The sequence below is a fragment of the Garra rufa genome, chromosome 12, assembly GCF_049309525.1.
Source record: "Garra rufa chromosome 12, GarRuf1.0, whole genome shotgun sequence".
NCBI classification, from domain to species: domain Eukaryota; kingdom Metazoa; phylum Chordata; class Actinopteri; order Cypriniformes; family Cyprinidae; genus Garra; species Garra rufa.
The window spans coordinates 18,318,426-18,343,871 of NC_133372.1; the positions used below are offsets into that span (position 1 = coordinate 18,318,426).

Below are 25,446 nucleotides of genomic sequence, written 5' to 3' on the forward strand. Positions count from 1 at the left end.
GGGTGGTGGAGCGGAGGCGGAACAGGGGGAGGGATGGAGGGCCAGGTCCATGTGGGGGTAATGGAGCTATGGACTGAGGCGAGACCGGCGGAGGGAGAAGCCATGGTGGAGGAAGGGTTGGCTCCTCCATGGGGCCGATCGACGGAGGTGGGGCCGGTGGAGCCCGAGGCGGAACCGGAGAGTCGATGGTCCTGGGCGACACAGAGGATCTGGAGGGCCAAGGCGGAACCCAAGGCTCTGGCGACCAAGGCGGAGATGGAGGTCCACGGCGGAGCCGGAGCGACAGAGGACCGAGGCTGTGCCCGCGGGAGGGAGGAGGTCCACAGAGCCGGTAGGACGGAGAAACGAGGCGCAGCCGGAGGAGTAGAGTCCAGAGGCGAAGGTGGGGCAACGACCGACCAGGGCGGAGCCGGAGGGACGATGGAGCCCGGTGGAGCTGGTGGACCGACGGCCGACAGCGGAGACGAGGGAGCAGAGAGCCGGGGTGGAGCCGCAGGGTCGGAGGGCCGAGGCCGAGTCCAGGACTCTGAGGCTGGAGGCGATGGTGAGGGATCCTCCAGCCAGGACACCGATGGAGACTGGCAGACCCACGGCAACTCCTCTGCACCGAAGGTGGGTTGAAGGTGAGCCGAGGGACTGTCAGGAGACAGAGGTGGTGGGAGGGAAATTAGACAGCCCATACATGGCCTCCGTGGCCAGAACAGGGCAGACAGGAATCTCAGGAAGGCTGGGCGGAACCAGCATAGGCTCTGGACAACTGGATGGAACCAGCGGAGGTTCTGGACGACTGGATGGAACCAGCGGAGGTTCTGGACGGCTGGACGGAACCAGCGGAGGCTCTGGGAGGCCGGGCGGAACCAGCGGAGACTCTGGGAGGACGGGCGGAACCAGCGGAGGCTCTGGGAGGCCGGACGGAACCAGCGGAGGCTCTGGGAGGTCGGGCGGAACCAGCGGAGACTCTGGGAGGCCGGGCGGAACCAGCGGAGACTCTGGGAGGCCGGGCGGAACCAGCGGAGACTCTGGGGGGCTGGGCGGAACCAGCGGAGACTCTGGGAGGCCGGGCGGCACCAGCGGAGACTCTGGGAGGCCGGGCGGCACCAGCGGAGACTCTGGGAGGCTGGACGGAGCCATCTTGGCCGGGGAATCAGGCTTGGCGGCCATCTTGGCCGGGAACTCAGGAACGGCGGCCATCTTGGCCGGGGACTCAGGAACGGCGGCCATCTTGGCCGGGAACTCAGGAACATCGGCGGCCATCGTGTGTGCAGACTCTGGCGTGGCAGCCATCTTGCGTAGTGGCTCTGAGCTGGAGTTTACTGTGGGAACATTATTGTCCTCTTCTTTGATTCCCACAGTAAAAGGAGGAGAGCCACTCATTTGCAGAGCAATGTCAATGTAAATTTGTAAAGTCCAGTTAGGTGCAAACATGGGCATGAGTGAAGCCAATGGCTCTAAGAGTCCTCCACGGAAGAAAATCATCAGGCAAGCCTCATCCATAGTAGACTGATTTGCCAATTCAATAAAGTCCATTGCATACTCCTCAACAGACCACTCACCTTGTTTGAGACGCATGATCTATACTGTTGAATTCGTGCTGGAACCGGATGACACCATACTAGTTGCTGGATCCTTGTAGTGGCGAAGTCTTCTGTCACAAGAACGGTCGGAGACGAGCGGATCCATTCGCAGCATTTATTAGATAAGACAAAACAAAACAAACACACAGGGGCAGGCAGAAATCGTAGTCAAAACACAGGCAGAAAGGTCGGGGCTGGCAGCGAGAATCAAACACGGGAGGGAGTCCAGGAATCAAACACGGGAAAACAAATACGGGAAGAAACGCTCAAGAAATGCAGCCGGGGCAATACAAGACTTCGCCAAGAGTTAGGTGTGAGAGTGGTTTATATGCAGTCCTAGAATTGAGGTGCAGGTGTGAGCGGTAATCAGTGCAGTGAGAAACAAGGAGCAGGTGAATGCAGTGATTAGTGCAGTGGCTTGTGGGGAATGAAGTCCATGATGTGTAGTGCAAGAGTTTATGATGACAGGACGACTCAATTCAACAGTTACATTTCAGGATTTAAGAGTAAAAGAGTAAAAATGTGTGATTTTATGTCATTTTTCTATTTAAAATTATTGGATTAGTATGGGGGACATCTGATTAATGTAAAAATATTGATTTCTTTAGAAATACATTTTATGATAATATTCAGAGAGCCTCCAAAGTGTCCATAACGGGGTTGAAGAATTACAGTCACCACATCTTGAAAATATGATCAATAATAAAAGAAAACTAATGCCTGAGATGGGAAAATGCATTTTTCTGATAGTTAAATATATCCTTAATGATGTGGGATATACATACAAATAATACATTTTGGTAAAAAAATTGAAAATATCCAAGTCCAATTTTAACCATTCTCATGGAATGACTCCAAAATAAACCTATTTGTATTAAATATTGTTAGTCACTATTCTGTGTAATTTTTTCATTAATAATAATTTCACCATATGTAATGCCAAAACATGAATATTCAAAGTAGTCGCACAATGTATTACTGGATAAAGTAGTTGTGCAAGTAGTCCATTGCAGAGCTTACGCAAACACATCCAGACAATTCTCGAGCAGACATGGGTTATGGTAACAGTCATCCCAATTTCTCCAGCGCAGCTGGCTGCAGGAGCTTTGATGATGACAGCCAATTCATGATAGCTCACATATGAATGCCATTCCACGCTTTCCTAAGCTTCAGCAACTGAACGCGATCATAAATTGCATTACAATCATGCCTCGGTAACATAATACTAGTGGTGGGCCGTTATCGGCGTTAACGTGCTGCGTTAACGTGAGACTCATATCGCGCGATAAAAAAAAAATCGCCGTTAATCTATTCTCAAAGTTGGGTTGGGAGCTGGGTCTAAACTATGCAAGATATGATGACTTTCACCTTGATATTTTAGCGCGGATGACGTATATCTAGTTGAATTGCACTGTAGGGGGCGAGAACAAGTCTTCAACTTCTGTGAAATTACCACATCAAATGAGACGTGCAGACATGGGTGCAGTTATGAAGCCGCTTCAGGGCAGGTGCGTGCGTTGCTAGACCCTTTTTACTGGGGCACGTGCCCCAGTGAAAATCTGCTGTGCCCCAGTAAAATCTCAAGTTTGAGTTATAATTTACTTTGATAATCCCGAAATAAAGACATTAAACTATATGCAACAACTGAATTGACGCTTCTAAAAGCAACGCAGTTTATTGGAAGACTATGCACGCAGATAGGCTATCCATACCCGCGCGCCTGTGTATTTTACGGGAACGCGCACGTCGTACAGCCTTTTGCGCAGAAGTACTTGGTTACACAAGTTTGTATAGTTAATTGTGTTGTAAATGCAATTGTCAAGCAGTTTGTAATGCATTTTGGAAACAGGAGATGAGCGCCTGGTCTAATGCGCCACCTGGCTTGAGAAACCCGTTCTCAAAGACTTACTTTTAGTCATTATTTGGGTAGTACACATATTCTGAATGCCTTCAGCAGAATTCAAATTAGCCATTTTAATCTAGATTAATCTAGATTAAAAAATTAATCTATGCCCACCACTACATAATACACTGATAATATAGGCTGCTTTAAAATGAACATTTCAGTATAACATAACACAAGTTCTTCTTTGGCCAGATTAGCCTACACTTTCTTAATAGCATAAACATAGGCTTTATTCCCTTCAAACTTTATCTGGAATGTCACCGTTTCTGTCACTGCACCTTCCCAAACAGGAGAACACAAACAAAAATGAAATTTGCTGTCTGCCTGATGAAAAACAATTATTTTAAAACACGTTCATGTTTTAGAGAATGTAGTTATGGCCCAAGCCCAAAGGGGCAAAGGGCCCTATTGTTCTTCTAAATATTATTATTTAAGGCCCAAGCCCAAGGGGGCAAAGAGCCCTATTGTTTTCTTTAGGATTATTCTTATTAGGGCCCGTGCCCAAAGTGGCAGAGGTCCTATTGGTCCCCTAAGGATTCTTATTATTATTAGGGCCCAAGCCAGTAAAGCGCAGGGCCCTATTGTTCTTCTAAGGATTATTATTAGGGCCAAAGCCAGTAAGGCGCAGGGCCCTATTGATCCCCTAAGGATTGTTTTTATTATTTTTGATTTCTTTCGACTCTATGGTCATTAGGACGCCGCTGAGGCTGGGACCCAGGCGTGGCACAGGGGCTCTTTGGCGCCTTCTGGAACACCTTCAGAAAACTTGATGAATATCCCACACATACTTGCACGTATACATATAAAACTCGGTACACAGAGGCCACGTACACACTGCCACTAAATTCGTTGTCAGTTCACTCCTTAATCGCATTCTATACACACATACTTCACTAAAATACAGGAGTGACAACCGCATTAACTCTTGAATAATACAGGTTCTATGCAGTGTGTGCGGAACTGAACTGAACAACTAGTTGTTAATGACATATTTAAATGCACATCTGAAATGTGTCTTTGTCTGTATGTGAGATGCAAGAAAATAACCGTGAAAAAAATCTTAGCCTTAGCCCTGCAGTGAAATGTCAGTGCTGCCAGATCTTAATAGAAAAAAAAACAACAGCAAACAAGGATAAGCGCAAAGAAACACCAAATGCTTTGTTTTACAACACCAAAAACATATATCTCAAATCTGCCACAGACCACTTTATTGACTCCCTAACATAGCTAGCTTTATGAGCTAAGACCAAACAACATGCCTAAAAGTGTTTGTAAATACGAAGACATGTCAACACTGCAAGACAGCACTCTCTAAAGCAGCCTCCCAAACATAAACAAAACACAGCACATCTATCAGCGGTAGTTTAGTTAAAATCACCTGACAAAAGTAGTCTTTAGCCAAAAAATGGCAGATACCAAATGGCTAAATTCTTATTTACTCCCCCAAGACAGCAAAAAGTTTTGGTAACACTTTATAATAACTACACACTATGAACCATTAGTTAAGCATTAGTAAATAGTAGTGGTGGGCCGTTATCGGCGTTAACGTACTGCGTTAACGTGAAACTCTTATCGCGCGATAAAAAAAATATCGCCGTTAATCTATTCTCAGATTTGGGTTGGGAGCTGGGTCTAAACTACGCAAGCTATGATGACTTTCACCTTGATAGTTTAACGCGGATGTATACCGAAGACTATGGTCGCGCATTTAAGTCTCCTCCGCCAAAACACAGACGGGATCACGTCGTCCTCCATTCATAAAAACCGAATCTACTATAGCGCGAAATGCCACGTAAATTCGTCGTTTTTTGGATTCATAAATCAAATGTTGGTCAGTCACTTAATTCAAATCGCGATATGGACTAGTGTATGTGAAACCTGAAATGCAAAAAGACCGTTTTAATATGAATCCGATATGTTCCGTTTGCCTAGCTGTATGTATGCATTGCAGAGGCGAGCTTTTACTACACGCATACTGAAACACACGTGACGCTCCCGGTAATTTTTGGCATTTTCATCTCACATGAACAGATAAACTCAATCTCCAAAACTGCTGTGAGTGTCACTTTTAACGTTTCATTTGAGAAAACTAGCATCATATCATACTGTATGACACAGAAACTTCACGGCAACCTGTCAAAATAAAAGTACGGTGTAACATGTAATGGGCTGGGTAGGTGTTGACGTTAAAAAAAACACAATCTAATAGGTAGAAAAAATAATTTCATTGTTAGTTAGTTAGTAAACACAAGTACATCTAATTGAACATAATTTATTTTCATCAACAAATTATCATAGAACAGCTTTATGAGCTTTATGATCCATTCTCAAAGACTTTAAAATCATTATTTGGGTAGCACACATATTCTGAATGCCTTCAGCAGAATTCAAATTAGCCATTTTAATCTAGATTAATCTAGATTAATTCCGAGATTTAATCTAGATTAATCTAGATTAAAAAAATTAATCTATGCCCACCCCTAGTAAATAGTCAATTCATCATTTATAAACCATTATCTCTTCATTAATAGACAGTAGTAAGCACTTTATAAATGCAGCTATAAATGCTTTGTTCTTGAATTTTGAACACATCTATAATGTGTTCAATAACAGTATTTTCATACTTTATTAATGATCAATTTATCATTTCTAAATTAAGTGTTACCTTATTTACAAATCAGTTATTTAGTTGTCACCAATGGTTCATAAGATCATTTAGTAAGTGTAAGTAAATGATTAATGAATTATTTAGATGTACATTTATTTAGAAATATAGTAATAGTGTGTTAATAAATGCTTTATTACTACTGTAATGAATTATTAATTCAAGTAGTTATAAAACTTTTAGTAGTTGTCAGTTAACGTTTTTTGTGAGCTCATCTAAAGTGAAGACTATTTATACCTCGTAAAGCTTTTACAAAGGAGATTTAAAAAGAAAAAGGAAACAAACAACACAGAGTAACACAGAACACACATATACACACAATTGTACAGTTTTTTTTGCATCTTGAAATAAATATTTCTATGTTCTGTATCACTTTAAAACCCCTTTGTAATAGTTGTATGAGGCATCAATAGTCTTCACTTTAGATGAGCTCACAAAAATGGATAACTGACAACTACTAAATGTTTTATACTCACCTGAATTAATCATGAATTACAGTAAAAATATGTGTTAATAAAGTATTTATTAACACACAGTAACTATTATTATATGTCTAAATAATATCTATAAATGTGCATTTAAAGTTTATTAATTATTTAGTTACACTTTCTAAATGATATAATGAACCTCTGACAACTCCTGGTCAACAACTGGTCTGTTAATAATATAATACCTAATTTAGAAATGCTTAATTGATCATGAATAGATTATGAAAATACAATTATTAAAAACATTATAGATATGCTTTTAAATTACGAACAAATCATTTATAGCTGCATCTATAAACTGCTTACTACTGCCTATTAATGTTAGGATAATGCTTTATAAATGATGAATTGACTATTTACTAATGCTTAACTAATGGTTCATAGTGTGTAGTTATTATAAAATGTTACCAAAGTTTCGAATGTTTTGCATTTTTCTATTACAAATGCAAAACTGCTGTTCCGTATACACAATTGGAACGATAATTAGTGGGACTCCCTCTCTTTTAAATGTGGTTGTCACTCCTTAAAACTTGCAGTGTGTACATGGCCATATAGATCTCACAGAGAATTTGGGATACTCCTACTTGTCTATAGTCACCAAACTCGGTACATATATTGGTCTCATCAAGCAGGACAACTTTCTAATTTACACTCATTAGCTTTAATAAACAGGAAGTTGGCTATTTTGGTTTGAATGTGGAATTTTGAAAAAAAAAAAAAAAAAAAAATCAGGCCAAGGAATTTGGCACACTCCATCCAGTAGGATCAAGCAATTCATTTATTAAAGGAACATTAAAAAAGATGACAGTAATTTACATGTTTTTTAATGGTGGACAGAGAAGAGAATTACATTTTTGTCAAGAGATTGTGTGTCTAAAGCGCTGTTGATCTTATTGTGGAAATATTAATATTTGGCAGTACTGACTTACACAGAAAAAGATAAAATAAGAGACTGACGCATACTCAGGTCAGATAGGTCTTTTGATCTGATTTTCTCTCTGACTGGACTTCGAGCTGAAATCTGCCGGACGGTAGCTTTCCAGGAGCAGGGTTGGAGACCCCTGGTCTACAGGCATTCACACTAAAAATTTGCTGGAAAAATGTTGGTGTGATGTCTAATATAAACCCCAAATCAGTTACTTAATCCAAATACTTTTTATTTAACTTAAGTAATTAGAAATATTTCCCTTTTGGGCTAAAACATCAGAGACCGATTGTTTATATCTACATTTCATAAAAAAAAAAAAAAATAAAAAAAAACTAATTTATAAAATGTGAGATTTAATAAATAGTCCTGGCATGAATACAAGTGTTATGACATTGAACACAGAACAATCCAGTGTTTGGTTTGATGTGAAAACCAAAATACAATCATAATTAGTGTTGTTACCAGACATTAGTTAACTTTTGAAGAACATTCAAGGTGGGAAATCATTACAGGCCTCTCAGAAATAAGGTCAAGGACAGTAGAAGTGTCATTAAAAAAAATCAAAGGGAAAAGTGATTGCACATGTTATCCTATAGAACAAGCTTAAAGTCCAAAAACATTCCACAGTAAACGAGTGAAACAAGATCAACTTCTGGGAACAATCTTTTTAAAAGTCTACTACTGATTTGATGACATTTCAACATTAAGTGTTAAATCACAGTAATATTAATATTTCACAAGAACATTGCAAGAACATCTCAAGCTGTTTCACACATGAAATTTAATCCACTTATTTGGCTATCTACCTATAGACTGTACGTAGAAGATGCACTGAAGATCAGTATTAATCACAGATAATTGGCTAGTGATTACTGCAGGCAGCTGGTAGTGTACTGGAAAGATGCCATCTGTACACGCTTCTGTAAGTGTTCCACATCCAAGTCTCGGAAATAATTATTTTCGTCATTCTGAATGATGACCTTCTGCAGCTCGCCAATCTCCTTCTCCATCTTATTTCTTAAATCTCTTTTCATTTTCTGCACAGCCTGTTAAAAATGCATACTTTAAAAAATAGTGATTTATATATACACAGCGGGGAAAATAAGTATTTGACACATCACCATTTTTATCAGTAAGGGGATTTCTAAGTGGGCTATTGATGCAAAATTTCCACCAGATGTAGCCGTCAAGCCAAATATTGAATTCATACAAAGAAATCAGAACATTTAAGTATACAAGTTGAGTCATAATAAATAAATAGAAATGAGACAGGGAATAAGTATTGAACACATGAAGATAACAAGGTGCAAAATGGCATAGAAAGCCAGGAGATCAACTGAAATCTGTCAGTATTGAGAGAGAAACCCTGCCCCCTATCAGTACTAATTGATATCAGCTGCTTTAGTCCCAATTGACGGCCTATAAAGACTTCTCATTACCCAGGAGGCACACAGGAAAGACTTCATGATGGGTAAAAGCAAAGAACTCTCTCAAGATCTTCGTAATCTTATCGTTGAAAAGCATTTTGATGGGAATGGTTATAGGCGCATTTCCAGAATGCTGAATGTTCCTGTGAGCACTGTGGGGGCCATTATCCGTAAATGGAAAGAGCATCAGTTTACTATAAACCGGCCACAATCAGGTGCTCCATGTAAGATCCCTGTCCGAGGAGTCGAAAGAATAATCAGGAGAGTTTTCAAGAGTCAAGAACCACTCGGGCAGAACTTCATGGAAGACCTAGCATCAGCAGGTACTGTTGTTTCAAAGAAAACTATAAGCAATGCACTGAACCTCCATGGCATCCATGCACGCTCACCACGCAAGACTCCATTGCTGAACAAAAAGCATGTTGAGGCTCGGTTAAAGTTTGTGAAACAGCATTTGGAGAAGCCTGTGGATTATTGGGAGACTATACTATGGTCAGATGAAAGGAAAATTGAACTTTTTGGCAGTCATTCTACACACCATGTTTGCAGAAACAATGAAGTGGTTTCAAAGAGAGAAAATCAAGTTGCTTGAATGGCCCAGTCAATCATCTGACCTAAATCCCATAGAAAATCTATGGAGAGAACTGAAGATCAAAGTTCATAAAAGAGGCCCAAGGAACCTTCAAGATTTAAAGACTGTGGAATAATGGGCCATAATCACTCCTGAGCAATGCAGACAACTGGTCTCTCCATACAAGAGGCGTCTAGAAGCTGTAATCACCAACAAAGGCTTTTCTACAAAGTATTAAATAAAGTGTGTTCAATACTTATTCCCTGTGTCATTTCACTTTATTTATTATGACTCAACTTGTATACTTAAATGTTCTGATTTCTTTTTATGAATTCAATATTTGGCTTGATGGCTACATCTGGTCAAAATTTTGTGTCAATAGCCCACTTAGAAATCCCCTTACTGATAAAAATGCTTATGTGTCAAATACTTATTTTCCCCGCTGTACATAATATCAATTATACATTTGCTATATTATATATATCACATATAGACACACATAAATATATACATAATTATTACACAAAGAGGTATTCATGGTACATGGAGTCAGCACACACTCACCTTTTCCTGTGCTTTCTTACGAATTTGTATGTCCTGCCTTTCATGGGCTAAGGTTTCCGCCAATAAAGAAAACTGCAACAGGATAACACATTGTATAAGCTACAATACAGGGTCAACATAATTTGAATCAAAGCACTAAATAAGTGAAAAGACAACATAACCCTAAACAGTAATCATCAGGGTCCAAGGAACAGTGACCCATGTGGATAATTAGCAATCCAGGGCCGTGCACAGACATTTTGAGGGGCAGTGGCCCAAAAAAAGGGGCACTAAGGGGGGTGGGTGCCTGTTAGTCCAAATTATCCAGTTATTACAAATACACAATTAAAAGACAGCATAGTCTGTAATAATGTTTTGTATATGTGTATTGTATAAAATGTATTGTATATGTTTTGATAAGAGTGGAGCACTCTCTGAGTCTGCTTCTGCCTTATCTTCAACTAAAGTAGGGGAGAGTGGGGTAAATTGACCCACCCCCTGTATCATGGCAACTGTACACTTTTACTGTCATGTGAGCATGTATTTTGGAACCACTCATAATTTCTGCCAGACTAAAAGGCACCCATTTACTCTAAAACAGTTTCACTTTGACAAGCCAAAAACAATCATAACAGATCAGTGATTACGTTTACATGGACACCAGTAATCTAATTAATGACCTTATTCTGAATAAGACAATAATATGATTAAGCTGTTTACATGAGTTGCTTTAAGAATATTCTTTTCATGTTCCCGTTTTACATGTTATAGTACATAGATCGATTAATGGCACATCATTAGGTCCACACGCCACGCTATCAGTTCATCTTCCTTACAGACTTTTTGGATGTTTCGGTTTTAATTTTACAAAAGCTTGAAGTGGTTCTGGACATTTGCAACAAATATTTTAGAATGTGTGAGTTACAATTTGCCGTGGTCGCATTTGTGTGAGTGCATGCTGTGCTGGTCCAAAGCGTCTGCTCCATACAGCGAGCATTTCAGAGCCAGTCAGTTTTTAGGAAAAAAACACACGCAAGGACAGTCACCGAAAGCCAGTTTAGTTTTACTTTTTTTGTTTGTTTTCATTTTGAAAACCCTGATATCTTTGCCGTTTACCTCACATTACGCTTTGAAGGCTTTCTTTTATTTATTTTTTATTAATTAATTTGATTGCTCAGTGTTTGAGTGCCCTGTAATAAATTGTATAGTCGGCATATAACACAGCATGTGATGGAGTCCATACCTCGTCTTATTAGTTTTTGTTAATAGATGCAATGTAAGCTAGTTTTATAGGTGTAGCCTATATATGTAAGCAAAACCAAGATCATGAATTCGAAAGTAAAAGTGAAAAGCATCCTAAGACATTCCAATAGCGGAAATCCCGTTCACAAAATTAAAATCACAAATAATACTAATGAAAAAGAACGGGTTGAATGTTAACTACGTTTCCATAAAACTATAAATTATGATAACAGACAAATTATTTATCAGCAATGAGCATTGATTAATACCATGTTGTAGCAAAAAAATAAAAATGAAACCAAAGCATGCACGTGCGACCAACTGAGAGCGTTATGCCGCGTTCCAGGCAACCCGTTACCCGTGTTTTTCCAAACTTCTACCCGTGAAAGTGCACTGGAAAGGCACTCAAACCCGTGAATTCCCACCCGTGAACTCGTACTAGATTGACGTACTCCCAGTTCCGAGTTCTGACTTGACATAGCCCGCGAAACAATAAAGCCTCTATGGGTGCAGTGTTTATGCAAGTGGCACACGGTGGAAAAATAGAGTTTAGGACAATATAACGTTGCAATCAAATTATTAATAATATAAAAATAATAAATGCTTGGCGTGACTTGCCTGGAATGCTACAAAGCCCTGAGTCGTGGTTTGAAGACGTGATTTACGAGCTCAAAAACCTGCCTGGAACGCAGCATTTTAGTGTGCATCCTGTCGCAAAATGTGGCGAAAAGTCCTACACAAGGGGAATAGTGTGATTAAGGTGTGTACATGTCTTCCATAATGCGACTAAAATAGGAATACTCCACCTGTCTTAATTCGATTTGTGTTTACTCCGATTATGACTTTAGTCGGATTAAATTAACCAAAAATACCAGTTTACATGGTTGCTTCTTAATCAGAGTATTGTCTTAATCGCGTTAAAATCAGAATATTGTTGTCCATGTAAACGTACTCAATGTAATGGCTGTTACATCAAAGCAAATTTATTCAGGTCTACAAATATATATGATACATATAAGTGATTTGGCAACATTTAAAACCATGCAAATCATTTAGCTAAATGTTAACCTGAATTAGTAAGCTATCTAGGTAGGTGATGGGGGGATTGGTGAAAAAAATCTTACTGCAATGGTTAATTCAAGAGGATTTATGTTTGCCACCCCCAGTAACTCACTTGTTATATATAAAAAAAACAGTCAGTGTTCATTCAATGCCACAGCCTACTATCTTCATCATATTTCCAAAACACTGCTCCAGGTGTGTGTGTGTGTGTGTGTGTGTGTTTGTGAAAGATGAAGACTGTTTTTTTAATATATAACAAGTGAGTTACTGGGGGTGGCAAACATAAATCCTCTTGAATTAACCATTGCACGCACACACACACACACACACACACACACACACACACACACACACGCACACACACACACACACACACACACACACACACACACACACACACACACACACACTTCACAGCAATGCCTGTAAAAGAGCATACTTTTTCTTCACTTTATACAATCACACATCTTCTTCCAATGTAAAGACTGAATATTATTTTTTTTCTATTGGAACATAAGATAACAGCTCTAAGCCTGGCAGCATGGTTGGGAAGTTCTATAGATTTCTATTTTACAATTATACAGTTCTGCCACTATTAGAGCCATCCTTATAAATCATATATAACTTTTGTTCAGATTACAAAACCAATTTATCCAATAATGTAATAAATATTGGAACAGATTAAAGTTAAATTTCAGTAATTTTAATAATACCTGTAGTGTGTACTATATTTTCCTAGAAGAACTTAAGTTTGGCACATGCCCAGAACAGATATAATAATGTCCAAATCTCTACATCACAACTAGGGCAACATTCTGAGTAGAAACCACTTACCTTGTGCAATCTCTTAGGTGTGTAATAGCCTATGCGTAATGTTAAACGGAATTAATCTATGTCTGCTATTAGTTGCAAAACCTAACGTATTTTCACAAAAATATCTTGTTTAATAGTATACCCCAAATAATTTTATCAGTTGGACTTATAAAATGGTATATTACCTCCATAAATATCAATAAGATTGGCATACACATATAACACAATAATGGGGAAGACTGCTGATCTGACAGTTGTCCAAAAGACAATCATTGACACCCTTCACAAGGGGGGTATACCACAAACATTCACTGCCAAAGAAGCTGGCTGTTCACAGAGTGCTGTATCCAAGCATGTTAAGAAAGTTGAGTGAAAGGAATTGTGGAAGAAAAAGATGCACAACCAACCGAGAGAACCGCAGCCTTGAGAGTAGGGCTGTGCAATTAATCGAAATTCAGTTTTGACTTTGGCTTCAAACGTTCATGAAAATACAGTAATCGAGATGAAATGATTATTGCGCCCTATTCCACCCTCTCTCCAGTGGTGCGCTTTCGCTCCTCCAAAAAATCCTAATTTCACATGCAAATCAGCAAAATCATGTAACGTGACTTTCATAAAACGGGACATGCTCGATTTATTAATGTTAAATAAAACAGAAAATGCCTGGGTGAGGAATCCCTCAAATGTGACTGAACATGGATCGTATCAGCCAGCTGCTAACATTGCTACAAACAGGCGCTCAAGGTCGAGCAGACAGCGGCATTCAGCTCCACCCCCTCTCCAGTGGTGCGCTTTCGCTCCTCCAAAAAAATCCTAATTTCACATGCAAATCAGCAAAATCATGTAACGTGACTTTCATAAAACAGGACATGCTCGATTTATTAATGTTTCTTTGATGTTGTGTTTTTAAAAGCGAGAATGAGAACTCTTGCTGTTCTGTGTAAGTGCTCAGAGATGGAGCAGAACATGGATATGTACAGTTATCTTTTGACTCAAGGTGAGTGCCTAAATGGTCAAATACATACAAAAATATTTCAAAATGAGGTGCTCGGTGATTATTCATGTAAACCCTTGTCAGTTATGTCTTAAATTATCATAAACAGTTGAGAATGAAAATACATGTGTAACAGTATATTGCATCCGTGTGGCTCTTAAAGCGGCAACAAATAATATTCCTTCTGCCGTCTCTGTGCTTAACCCTCATGTGGTGTTCATGTCATTTTTGACTGGAGAAGATTTTCTTTTTCCTGAAAATACTAGTTAATGTTATCGCATTGAACTGAAACTTAGTGACTTTGTTCACAGAGACTATAACAACTTGTCCACATTTTTTATTTTTTTTTACTTTTTTGTGTTGTTTTTTTCACCTTGTTACACCTATGGTGTTCCCGGTCAAAAATGACAGGCCTACACAAAATAGCTTATAAATCCCTCGTTATGCTATATTATCCCCAAAAATTGGATTCAATCTTTTTATCAACTTGTTTTCTTTCAATTAGGACTGGTTTTGTATTCAATTTTCAAACAGTTTAATTGTAGGAGTCATTTATCCGAGCTTATGCACCTCAGTTTTTGAGTGAAAAAAGCATTATTTGTTAATAATTTTGGCAATATTGAGAAAAATATGAAAATAAATTGCACTGTTGATCACACTAGTCTACTTTAATGTTTAACCAGGAAATTTCTTTTGAAATGCTTTTATTTTGTACAAAATGACACAGAGTCACACTTGTGGTGTTCCCGGTCAAAAATGACCAGCCTACACAAAATAGCTTATAAATCACTTGTTATGCTATATTATCACCAAAAATTGGATTCAATCTTTTTATCAACTTGTTTTCTTTCAATTAGTACTGGTTTTGTATTTCATTTTCAAATGGTTTAATTGTAGGAGTCATTTATCCGAGCTCCTGGTCATTGAAAGTGAATGGGGAGACTGAAAATTAGAGAAAAATTTAGTTGTCAGGAGCATGTTTATCATGTTCACATATGTATATGTGTGCTTGCAGACATAGAGCCATTGGACATGTGCATGCATACATGTATGCCACACACACACACACACACACACACACACACACACACACACACACACACACACACACACACACACACACAAACTATTTTCTGAAAGAAACATTCTTTTACACAGTGATAAAATTTTTTAAAAATGCTTTTGTTAGTCATTTGCATGAGTTTACACAGAGACCTGGTGTTTGTCGTTTTGGTTAGTTCATAATTTGGAAAACTGAAAGAAGTGTTTGATTTGTGTTCTCTATATGACAGCGTTAATGTGTTCTTTCTTGTATGTCACAATGGTTAGATTTGTCAAGGAACAGCACAAGTGTTACTGTGCACCCCTTTTCTCAAAATAACAGCATTGCAAAATATAAGTGCTGTGTTTTGTGATCTTCTACATTAACTTTTTAATGGCCGGTCATTTTTGAGCAGGAACACCACAAGTGTGACACTGTGGCATTTTATACAAAATAAAATCATTTCAGTTAAACATTAAAGTAGACTAGTGTGATCAACAGTGCAGTTTTTTAAAAATATTTTTCTCAATATTGCCAAAATTATTAACAAATAATGCTTTTTTCACTCAAAAATTGAGGTGCATAAGCTCGGATAAATGACTCCTACAATTGAACTGTTTGAAAATTAAATATAAAACCAGTCCTAAATGAAAGAAAACAAGTTGATACAAAGATTGAATCCAAGATTGGGTGAAAATGTGGTTAAATTAGTGAATGAATGAATGAATGAATGAAGCATTTGTATAGCGCTTTTATTGTGCATTTCCGTACACCCAAAGCGCTTTACAATCATATGGGGGATCTCTCCTCAACCACCACCAGTGTGCAGCACCCACTTGGATGATGCGTCGGCAGCCACAGTACAACGGCGCCGGTGCGCTCACCACACACCAGCTACAGGTGGAGAGGAGAGAGTGATATAGCCAATTGAATGGAAGGGGATTATTAGGAGGCCATGATTGACTAGGGCCAGAGGAGAGAATTTGGCCAGGACACCGGGGTTACACCCCTACTCTTTTACGAGAAGTGCCATGGGATTTTTTTGTGACCACGGAGAGTCAGGACCTCAGTTTAACGTCTCATCCGAAGGACGGTGCTTTTTACAGTATAGTGTCCCCATCACTATACTGGGGCATTAGGGCCCACATAGACCACAGGGTGAGCACCCCCTGCTGGCCTCACTAACACCTCTTCCAACAGCAACCTAGTTTTCCCAGGAGGTCTCCCATCCAGGTACTGACCAGGCTCAGCCCTGCTTAGCTTCAGTGAACAACCGATCTTGGGCTGCAGGGTGATATGGCTAAGGGGGGGGACTATGTGACACTGTCACACAGGACACATGTTTTAACCTGCTCGATATATTATGATTTTATGTATATTTGAGTTTTAATAGGTTTTCATGTTGTCTTAGCCATTTTATTCCTCTTAACCATTTTAATGTGTGTATGTCTTTAAATGAGTCTGGGTCTGCCTGTCATGTGATCAGTCACATGACAGGAATCAGGAACAAAACAGTATAAAGGAGGCAGCATGTCAAACAATCAGGGTCATTGACCAAACACTGGATTGTGGAGTTTCTTTTAAGGACTTACCCTTCCAGCATCACTTTTATTGGACAACACTTCTTTGGATTGTATATACACTGGACACTTTTTACTTGGAGCTTTCAACCAACTAGGATTCTTAAGGACTGTTTTAGGGTATGATTTGAATGGACAGTCTGCTTTTAACAGCCTAAGTTATTCTGGTTTTACTGTGTTGTTTTAGTTCCTTGTGAATATTGTAAATACATTTATTTATGCACTTTACTTTTGTCGTTGTCTCATCTTTTTAAAACACTTATTTTATCTCACACAGCCTAATCTGACCCCTTTTAAATCACGGTAACATCTACCGATAAGGCTGATCGTTACATATGGTGATTTATAAGCTATTTTTTATAGGCCTGTCATTTTTGACCGGGAACACCACAAGTGTGACTATGTGCCATTTTTTACAAAATAAAAGTTTTTCAAAACAAACTTCCTGGTGAACCATTAAAGTAGACTAGTGTGATCAACAGAACCAATATTTTTTTCATATTTTTTTAATATTTCCAAAATTATTCAAAAATAATGATTTTTTTACTTAAAAAATGAGATGCATACTCTCAGATAAATGAGGCCCACAATTAATTAGATGCAAATAGAAATATAAAACCAGTCCTAATTGACAGAAAACAAGTTGACAAAAAGATTGAATCCAAGATTGGGTGAAAATGTGGTTAAATGAGTGATTTATAAGCTATTTTTTATTGGCCTGTCATTTTTGACCGGGAACACCATAGGTGTAATAGGATTTTGAACACCACATGATGAGGGTTAATGTTAATAAAATGTAAAAAGGACTTTTGTTGTATGAATAAGAAACAAAGCATGTTTAATTATTAAACACTTAGTGCTTCTGGCTTTGCTACTGTTCGGACGCTCTTGCTTACTGCTCCGCACTTTGCTCCCTGTTTATGTACTTTTCTCAGATTTTTCTAAGATTTTAACTTCAGCAGATCAGCACAATGCTCAGACAACACATTTTTGATACAAACACTAAACTAAAAAAAATTGGAACTGGAATAATACTACAAAAAAGGAGACTCTTTGCCTCCCACTGCCAGCAGCTTACATTTCTGAGACAGGAAAACACAACTGACAAGAAAGAAAATGCCTCTTCTGGAATCTACTTGCTGCACGAACTGCCACAGACTTCTACAAAGCATTGTGGTTCTCGAAACAAAGTTACTTACTGGTCTTCCAAAATAGGTGGAGCACAAAGATCATCATCATCATGGAGCCCCTCAGCATACAGCCGGTGAGTCCTGTGAATCTAGTCAATATCGACAGTTTGTAAGTGTAGAGGAACAAGCCAAAACTGATCGACACACTAATCAAATGGCACAAACAGGGAGCGAGACCCAAAGGCACTCGAGACATCAGTCTGTCACGAGTATCTCGTATTGCTGCGGTAGACACTCTCCAGCATCTTCACTTCTAAACTTCTCACAGAAAATGGTATAAAAAATGCTGGAACCAGACTCTCCCACTCTTTTGCTGCAAGCCCCCAGTTATCAACTAAAAAATGGCGGGCACCACAACCACCAGAGCCTGTGGGCCCAGCTCGTCCTCCTCCTCCAGTGAGAGCTCTCCGGCTGCTGCCACAACGCCAGGGCCCAAACCCTCCTCCGTCTGCTGTGAGTGAACCAAAAACAACTGATAACAGCTCTCAGTGATATGTGTCGGGTCCCCGCTACGATAGCAGCAACATTCAGGAATGTTTACAGAACAAGCAGGAACCCAGTGTGCCTGTAGCTTTCCCTATTTTGGTTTTATCAAGTTATAGAAAGTCTAAGGCCTTCTCAAGTGGTATGGTGAACCCATCTAATCTGCGGCCTATTGGGCATCAAACTAAGATTGCTCTAGAGACAAAAAGTAATGACATCAAGCAAGCATTTTTAAATATTTGCTCAGTAGAAAATAAATCATTTCTGATCAATGACTTTATAACCACAAACAACCTGGATTTTATGTTTCTAAATGAAACATGGCTAGAAGACAGCTGCAGTTCAACAGTCCTCAATGAAACAGCCCCTCCTAACTTTCATGAGTGTCTGCAGAGCTGTTAGGAGAGGTGGAGGTGTAGCTGCTCTATTTAAAGATGTCTATAAATGCAAGCAAGTGTCATTTTGTCAGTCCTTGTCTTATGAATATCTAGGGATTGTGCTGAAAGGTTCTCCACGCATTCTATTTATCATTATTTACAGGCCCCCAAAATACTCTTCAGCCTTTGTTGAAGAGTTCACAGAACTGTTATCAATGATTTGTTCAGAGTTTGACTGTTTTGCTATTGCAGGCGATTTTAATGTTCACATAGAAAATGCAGAAATCAAAACTACAAAAGAAATTATAATGGTTTTGAACACTTTTGACCTGATTCAGCATGTGCATGGGCCTACACACAATCGTGGACACACTCTAGATTTACTCATCAGTAAGGGTCTAAAGATTTCATCCATTGTTATTACGGATGTAGCACTATCTGATCACTTCTGTATGTTCTTTGATATATTGATCTCTGCTACCACTGAATCTAGATCTGTCTCTGTCAGAAAGAGATGCATTAACAATAACACTAGTGTGCTATTTATGAAGGCTATATCTTCAATGCCAAGCATTTCTGCAGACTTCTGATCTTCTCCTGGAGTCCTTTAACTCAAAAGTTAGGAATGTCATTGATGACACTGCACCTGTGAAAGTCAAAAAGACGACTGGCAGACAGAAATCACAGTGGAGAAAATCAACAGCAGTACAGAGTATGAAGAGACGACACAGAAAAGCTGAGCGGATGTGGCGGAAGACGAAACTTGAAATTCACTATAGCATCTGTAAAGACAGCCTTCATGCTTTCAATGTTGAACTAGGTAAAGCTAGATAAATGTTCTTCTCAAACCTTATAAACAGCAACTTAAACAACACTCGCACTCTTTTTGCTACCGTTGAGAGACTAACAAACCCCCCTAGTCAGATTCCCAGTGAAATGCTCTCCGACAGCAAATGCAATGAGTTTGCTTCCTTCTTTTCTGAGAAGATAAATAATATCAGAAAGACGATTGGCACACCCTCAAGTTATGCAGAGGTCAAACAGATCCGACCGCAACTTCAAAAAGAAGTCACTATGTCTGTTTTTGAAGCAATTGATAGTAACATTTTGAAAGAAATAGTACAGTATCTTAAATCGTCAACCTGTTACCTTGACACACTTCCCACATTTTTTTTCAAAGGTGTGCTTAACTGTTTAGAAGCAGATCTCTTAGAAGTGGTGAACACCTCACTTCTTTCTGGGACTTTTCCAAACTCCCTGAAAACAGCAGTTGTTAAGCCACTTCTGAAAAAGAACAATCTTGATAACACCATATTGAGCAACTATAGACCAATATCAAATCTTCCTTTTATAGGCAAGATTATTGAAAAAGTTGTTTTTAATCAGCTGAACCACTACATAAACTCAAATGGATACCTGGACAATTTCCAATCTGGTTTCAGACCGCATCACAGCACAGAGACAGCGCTCATAAAGATAATAAATGATATTCGCCTAAATTCTGATTCTGGCAAAACATCAGTGCTGGTATTACTAGATCTCAGTGCTGCGTTTGACACTGTCGATCATAACATTCTTCTAGAGAGACTGGAAAACTGGGTTGGGCTTTCTGGGATGGTTCTCAAATGGTTCAGATCATACTTAGAAGGGAGAGGTTATTATGTTAGTATAGGAGAGCATAAGCCTAAGTGGATGTCCATGACATGCGGAGTCCCACAAGGCTCAATTCTTGCGCCGCTGTTGTTCAGCCTGCATATGCTCCCATTAAGTCAAATAATAAGAAAGAACCAAATTGCATACCACAGCTATGCAGATGATACCCAGATTTACCTAGCCTCATCACCAAATGACTACAGCCCCATTGACTCCCTCTGCCAATGCATTGATGAAATTAACAATTGGATGTGCCAAAATTTCTTCAGTTAAACAAGGAAAAAACTGAAATCATTGCATTTTGAAACAAAGATGAAGTTCTTAAGGTGAATGCGTACCTTGATGCTAGGGGTCAAATAACTAAAAATCAAGTCAAGAATCTTGGTGTGATTCCGGAATTAGACCTCAGTTTCAGTAGCCATGTCAAAGCAGTAACTAAATCAGCATACTATCATCTCAAAAACATTGCTAAGAAGAATTAGATGTTTTGTTTCCAGTCAAGACTTGTTCATGCCTTTATCACCAGCAGGGTGGACTATTGTAATGGTTTCCTCACTGGCCTTCCCAAGAAGACCATTAGACAGCACATCAGACTTTACACTGGCTTCCAGTTATGTTTAGGATTGATTTTAAAGTACTTTTACTCATTTATAAATCACTCAATGGTCTAGGATATCAAGGGTTCACACAAAACAAGGAGAATCCACTTTTAGCTATGATGCCGCCCACAGTTAGAATCAGCTTCCAGAAGAGATCAGATGTTCTAATACATTAGCCACATTTAAATGCAGACTCAAAACTCATCTGTTCAGTTGTGCATTTATTGAATGAGCACTGTGCTAGGTCCGAACAGATTCCATTGTATTTCATGTATAATAATTTTTACTGTTTTAATTCATTTTAAATCAAGAGATTGCATTGTATTTTATGTATAATCATTTTTACTGTTTTAATTAATTTTAAATCATTTTAAATGTTCTTAAATTCTGTTTTTATTGTTGTGATGATTATTTTAATTTTTCTTATGTACAGCACTTTGAATTACCATTGTGTATGAAATGTGCTATATAAATAAACTTGCCTTGCCTAATTATTACAGTGAAGATGCTGTTTTATTTTACATTCAAATAATTAGATTAAATTTCTGTAGTATTGTTAGACTACAATAACCTTGCATGAAAGTATTCAGTATTTTTTTAAAGCACTTTTTTTTTTCCATTTTATATCTTTTTTCTGTTGTATTGCTATCTTTAAATTAATCACTAATATAAAGTTTTGGACCCAGTCATAATCATGTTCAATAATCATGATTACAATATTGACCAAAAGAATCGTAATTAAAATTTTTGCCAGAATCGAGCAGCCCTAACTTGAGAGGTTTGTCAAGCAAAATCGATTAAAGAATTTGTGTGAACTTCATAAGGAGTGGACTGAGGCTGGGGTAAAGACATCAAGAGCCACCACACACAGACGTGTCAAGGAATTTGGATGCAGTTGTCGTATTCCTCTTGTTAAGCCACTCCTGAACCACAGACAACATCAGAGGCGTCTTACCTGGGCTAAAGAGAAGAAATGGACTGTTGCCCAGTGGTCCAAAGTCAGAGCAAGTTTTGTATTTCATTTGAAAAACCAAGGTCCTAGAATTTGGAGGAAGTGTGAAGAAGCTCATAGCGCAAGTTGCTTAAAGTCCAGTGTTAAGTTTCCACAGTCTGTGGAATGTCATCTGCTGGTGTTGGTCCACTGTGTTTTTTGAAAACCAAAAAAAAAAAGTCACTGCACTTGTTTACCAAGAAATTTTAGAACACTTCATGTTTCCTTCTGATGACCAGTTTTTTGAAAATGTTAATTTCATTTCCCAGCAGGATTTGGCACCTGCCCACACTGCCAAAAGCACCAAAAGTTGGTTAAATGACCATGGTGCTGGTGTGCTTGACTGGCCAGCAAACTCACCAGACCTGAACCCCATACAGAATATATGGGGTATTGTCAAGAGGAAAATGAGAAACAAGAGATCAAAAAAATGCAGATGAGCTGAAGGCCACTGTCAAAGAAACCTGGGCTTCCATACCACCTCAGCAGTTCCACAGACTGATCACCTCCATGCCGAATTGAGGCAGTAATTGACCATATGCATGGATTACTTTCTTGTTTAGACAAGCCAGCTAAGTCATTTCCGGTCAACTGTACTGTGCTGTATTAGGAGTGTACTTTGCTCGTTTTCTCTACATAATGCATTCACAATCGAAGAAAAGTTTTGTTTGTCTAAGTAAGAGGACCAAATGTCCATGTATAACACGAGTTAAAAAAAAATATGTGAGTAAATCAGCTAAATATGCGTGAATCATTGCTATGATTTACAGTACTAACCGAACAAAACGTGTGACAATATAGCAATATATACATCAGCAATATAGTCAAACTTGACATCCCTTTTAGCTTAACTAGTATAACAGTCATCAACTGCTTATATAGGTTATTACGTACTCTCAAACCACTACCACTACTATTTACATCCAGCAATCCCTGTGTTGTAACCAAAGAACAGTCAGAAGAAAAAGACAGAAAGATTGAAAAACACTGGAAACAGAGTGAAGAAATAATAGCAGTAAAAAAATCGTTACTTAGCTTCACATATTTTGTTAGCCATTGTGGTAACAAAAATTAACAAAAACAATCTGAAGTTTAGACTGCATCATACAAACCATGGAAGAGGGCTCAGATAATCTTTCCTTTCCTTTTTTTATTATCTGCTTTCTTTGTGGTTGACACTAGGGCTGCACGATTTGGAGAAAAAAATCTAATTGCGATTTTTCTGATCAAAATTGTGATTTGCGATTTAAAATGCAATTTACTACTATTTCATTAAATAGCTACAGGTTTGATATGGTGGTTTTAACAGCACCAAAGAAAGACCAAGCATAATCACAAAGTATGCTACACTGTGCTACTGTTTATTTAAAACCTCTTAAACATTGTTGTCATTTTTTAAATAAAGTTGTCAGTTGTCATGACAAATTAAGAAAATAACTACAGTATCTTAAATAAAATTAAATTGACAATTATATATAAAATCTTAAACTTTTAGGAATCCAAACACACTGTAAACAATTTTACATCAGTAAAACACTGACAATAGCCTACATTAAGAGACACTTTGTTGGGAAGTTGAGCCGCTGCTCCCGCTCATCTTTTTCAAATGGCATTAACGTTATTTGCTCAGTACAAGCAGTAGAGACCTGCACTCCTACGGGAGTACAGCGGGACCGCGGGACGCAACCGAATGCGGCGTGGGACAAAACTTGATGGGCGAGTGCTGGAAAATAAAATGATTCGCGGGACTCCCGCAAAATAGAAATATCTAAACATAAAATATTTAAAAAACAAAACATTGTTATTCATCTATTGCACAAAAGCAGCAAGAACAACTAGTATACAACTTACAACTATGATTAGTAAGCACAAGGATAGGCAGTCATCAGAGGTGTTTAAGTTGGATTCCACTCACTGCTCAAAAATTCTTGCACAGTGCTGAATTAGATCGCGTATGAACTGAGATGTCAGCTTTAAAGGAGCTTTTTCTGCTTGCATTCTGCCATGGATGCACGCAGTAGCTCATGTTTGCTTTTCTGTTAAGAATAACAGTGGTTTGTGAATGTTGATGCTTAGCCTATAACTGGGGTCTTGTGAAACTTACGAGATGTTACAGAACTGTTTCATGTAAATTCAATTGATGTACTCAAAAAAATCTATATAGGTTACTTTTATGCAGGCTTTTGCGTGCAGGAGTGGGACAAAACATGAATGTTGTGGGCGGGAACAGAACGAGATAACATATTTCTGCAGGAGCGGGACTGAAAAATACGTCCTGTGCATGTCTCTACATGCAGTGTTAAAATGCCCCCCATTGGTTAAACTCTGCATCAAACGTAATATAAGCATGAAGACGTAATATGCACATGAAGCAACCCGTCAAAAACTACTTATATGCTTGTTACCACATTTGATAATCAATCGAAATAATCGCAGCTCTTGCAATTTGAAAATTGCACCCTTTCAAATCGCGATTTCGGTTTACAAGTGATTAATCGTGCAGGCCTAGCAGACACACTCTTGTCTGAGAGATGCAAGACAATGCTAAGCGTGCCACTGAAAAAACAGTTTAAACACAATAAACACCTTTAATACAGACCCAAGTTTGACACCTAATTCAGACCAACTCACTCAGCTTTAGCTGTACATCAAGTAATATTATCACATACAATTTATGTTAATGGCGAAGACATCTTAGATCATTATCTAGTCTTGTGTATACTCCATTTAACTAAAACTGCAAATTTAACTAAAAACTTGATGTTATAACAAACTATGGACTCTCTTTTTTTTCTAGCACTTGTTGCACCTTTACACTTGAAGAAGATTAAAAAACAGTCGGATACTGTAGTATAGCAAGCACATCCATGTCCTGAGAGAGCAGCCTGGAAAATGGAGAGCAGCTAGAAGAAAACAAAACTAGATATATTTCGTATTGCATGAAGGGAAAGTATTTCTACCTGCAGAAGAGCCTTAAAAACGGCTAAACCTGCTTACTTTTTTTGTGTATTTTAGAAGAAAACATTTACTTGATACCGTGTATAAATTAATGAAAGATAAAGTATCAACAGGGTGCAGACATTTCCTAACAGCACATCAGTAATGGCTTTATGAATTTCTTTACTGGCAAGACCGATACTATCAAAGAGGAAATTAAAACCATGTACCTGTCAGTTACAGTATTGCATTAGACAGTGCACTATATTTTTCCCTTTGAGAAACAATTTCTATAGGAGTGGAAGAATTGTATAAACTTGTTAAATCATCTAAACCAACCCTAATACCATAAAAGCTACTAAAAAAGGTGCTTCCAGAAGT

General features: G+C 38.6%; 1 protein-coding gene across 1 annotated transcript in view; it reads right to left on the bottom strand.

Annotated features, from left to right (window-relative positions):
• Positions 1–7,773: 7,773 nt before the first annotated feature.
• Positions 7,774–25,446, bottom strand: part of LOC141346629 (centrosomal protein of 95 kDa-like) — a 79,834-nt gene continuing 62,161 nt past the window's right edge. The window contains exons 10-11 of the mRNA XM_073851560.1: positions 10,124–10,195; positions 7,774–8,607 (exon numbers count right to left, since the gene is read on the bottom strand). Of these exons, the coding sequence (XP_073707661.1) occupies positions 8,431–8,607; positions 10,124–10,195 (249 nt within the window). The 3' untranslated portion in view covers positions 7,774–8,430. The remainder of the gene's footprint in view (positions 8,608–10,123; positions 10,196–25,446) is intronic.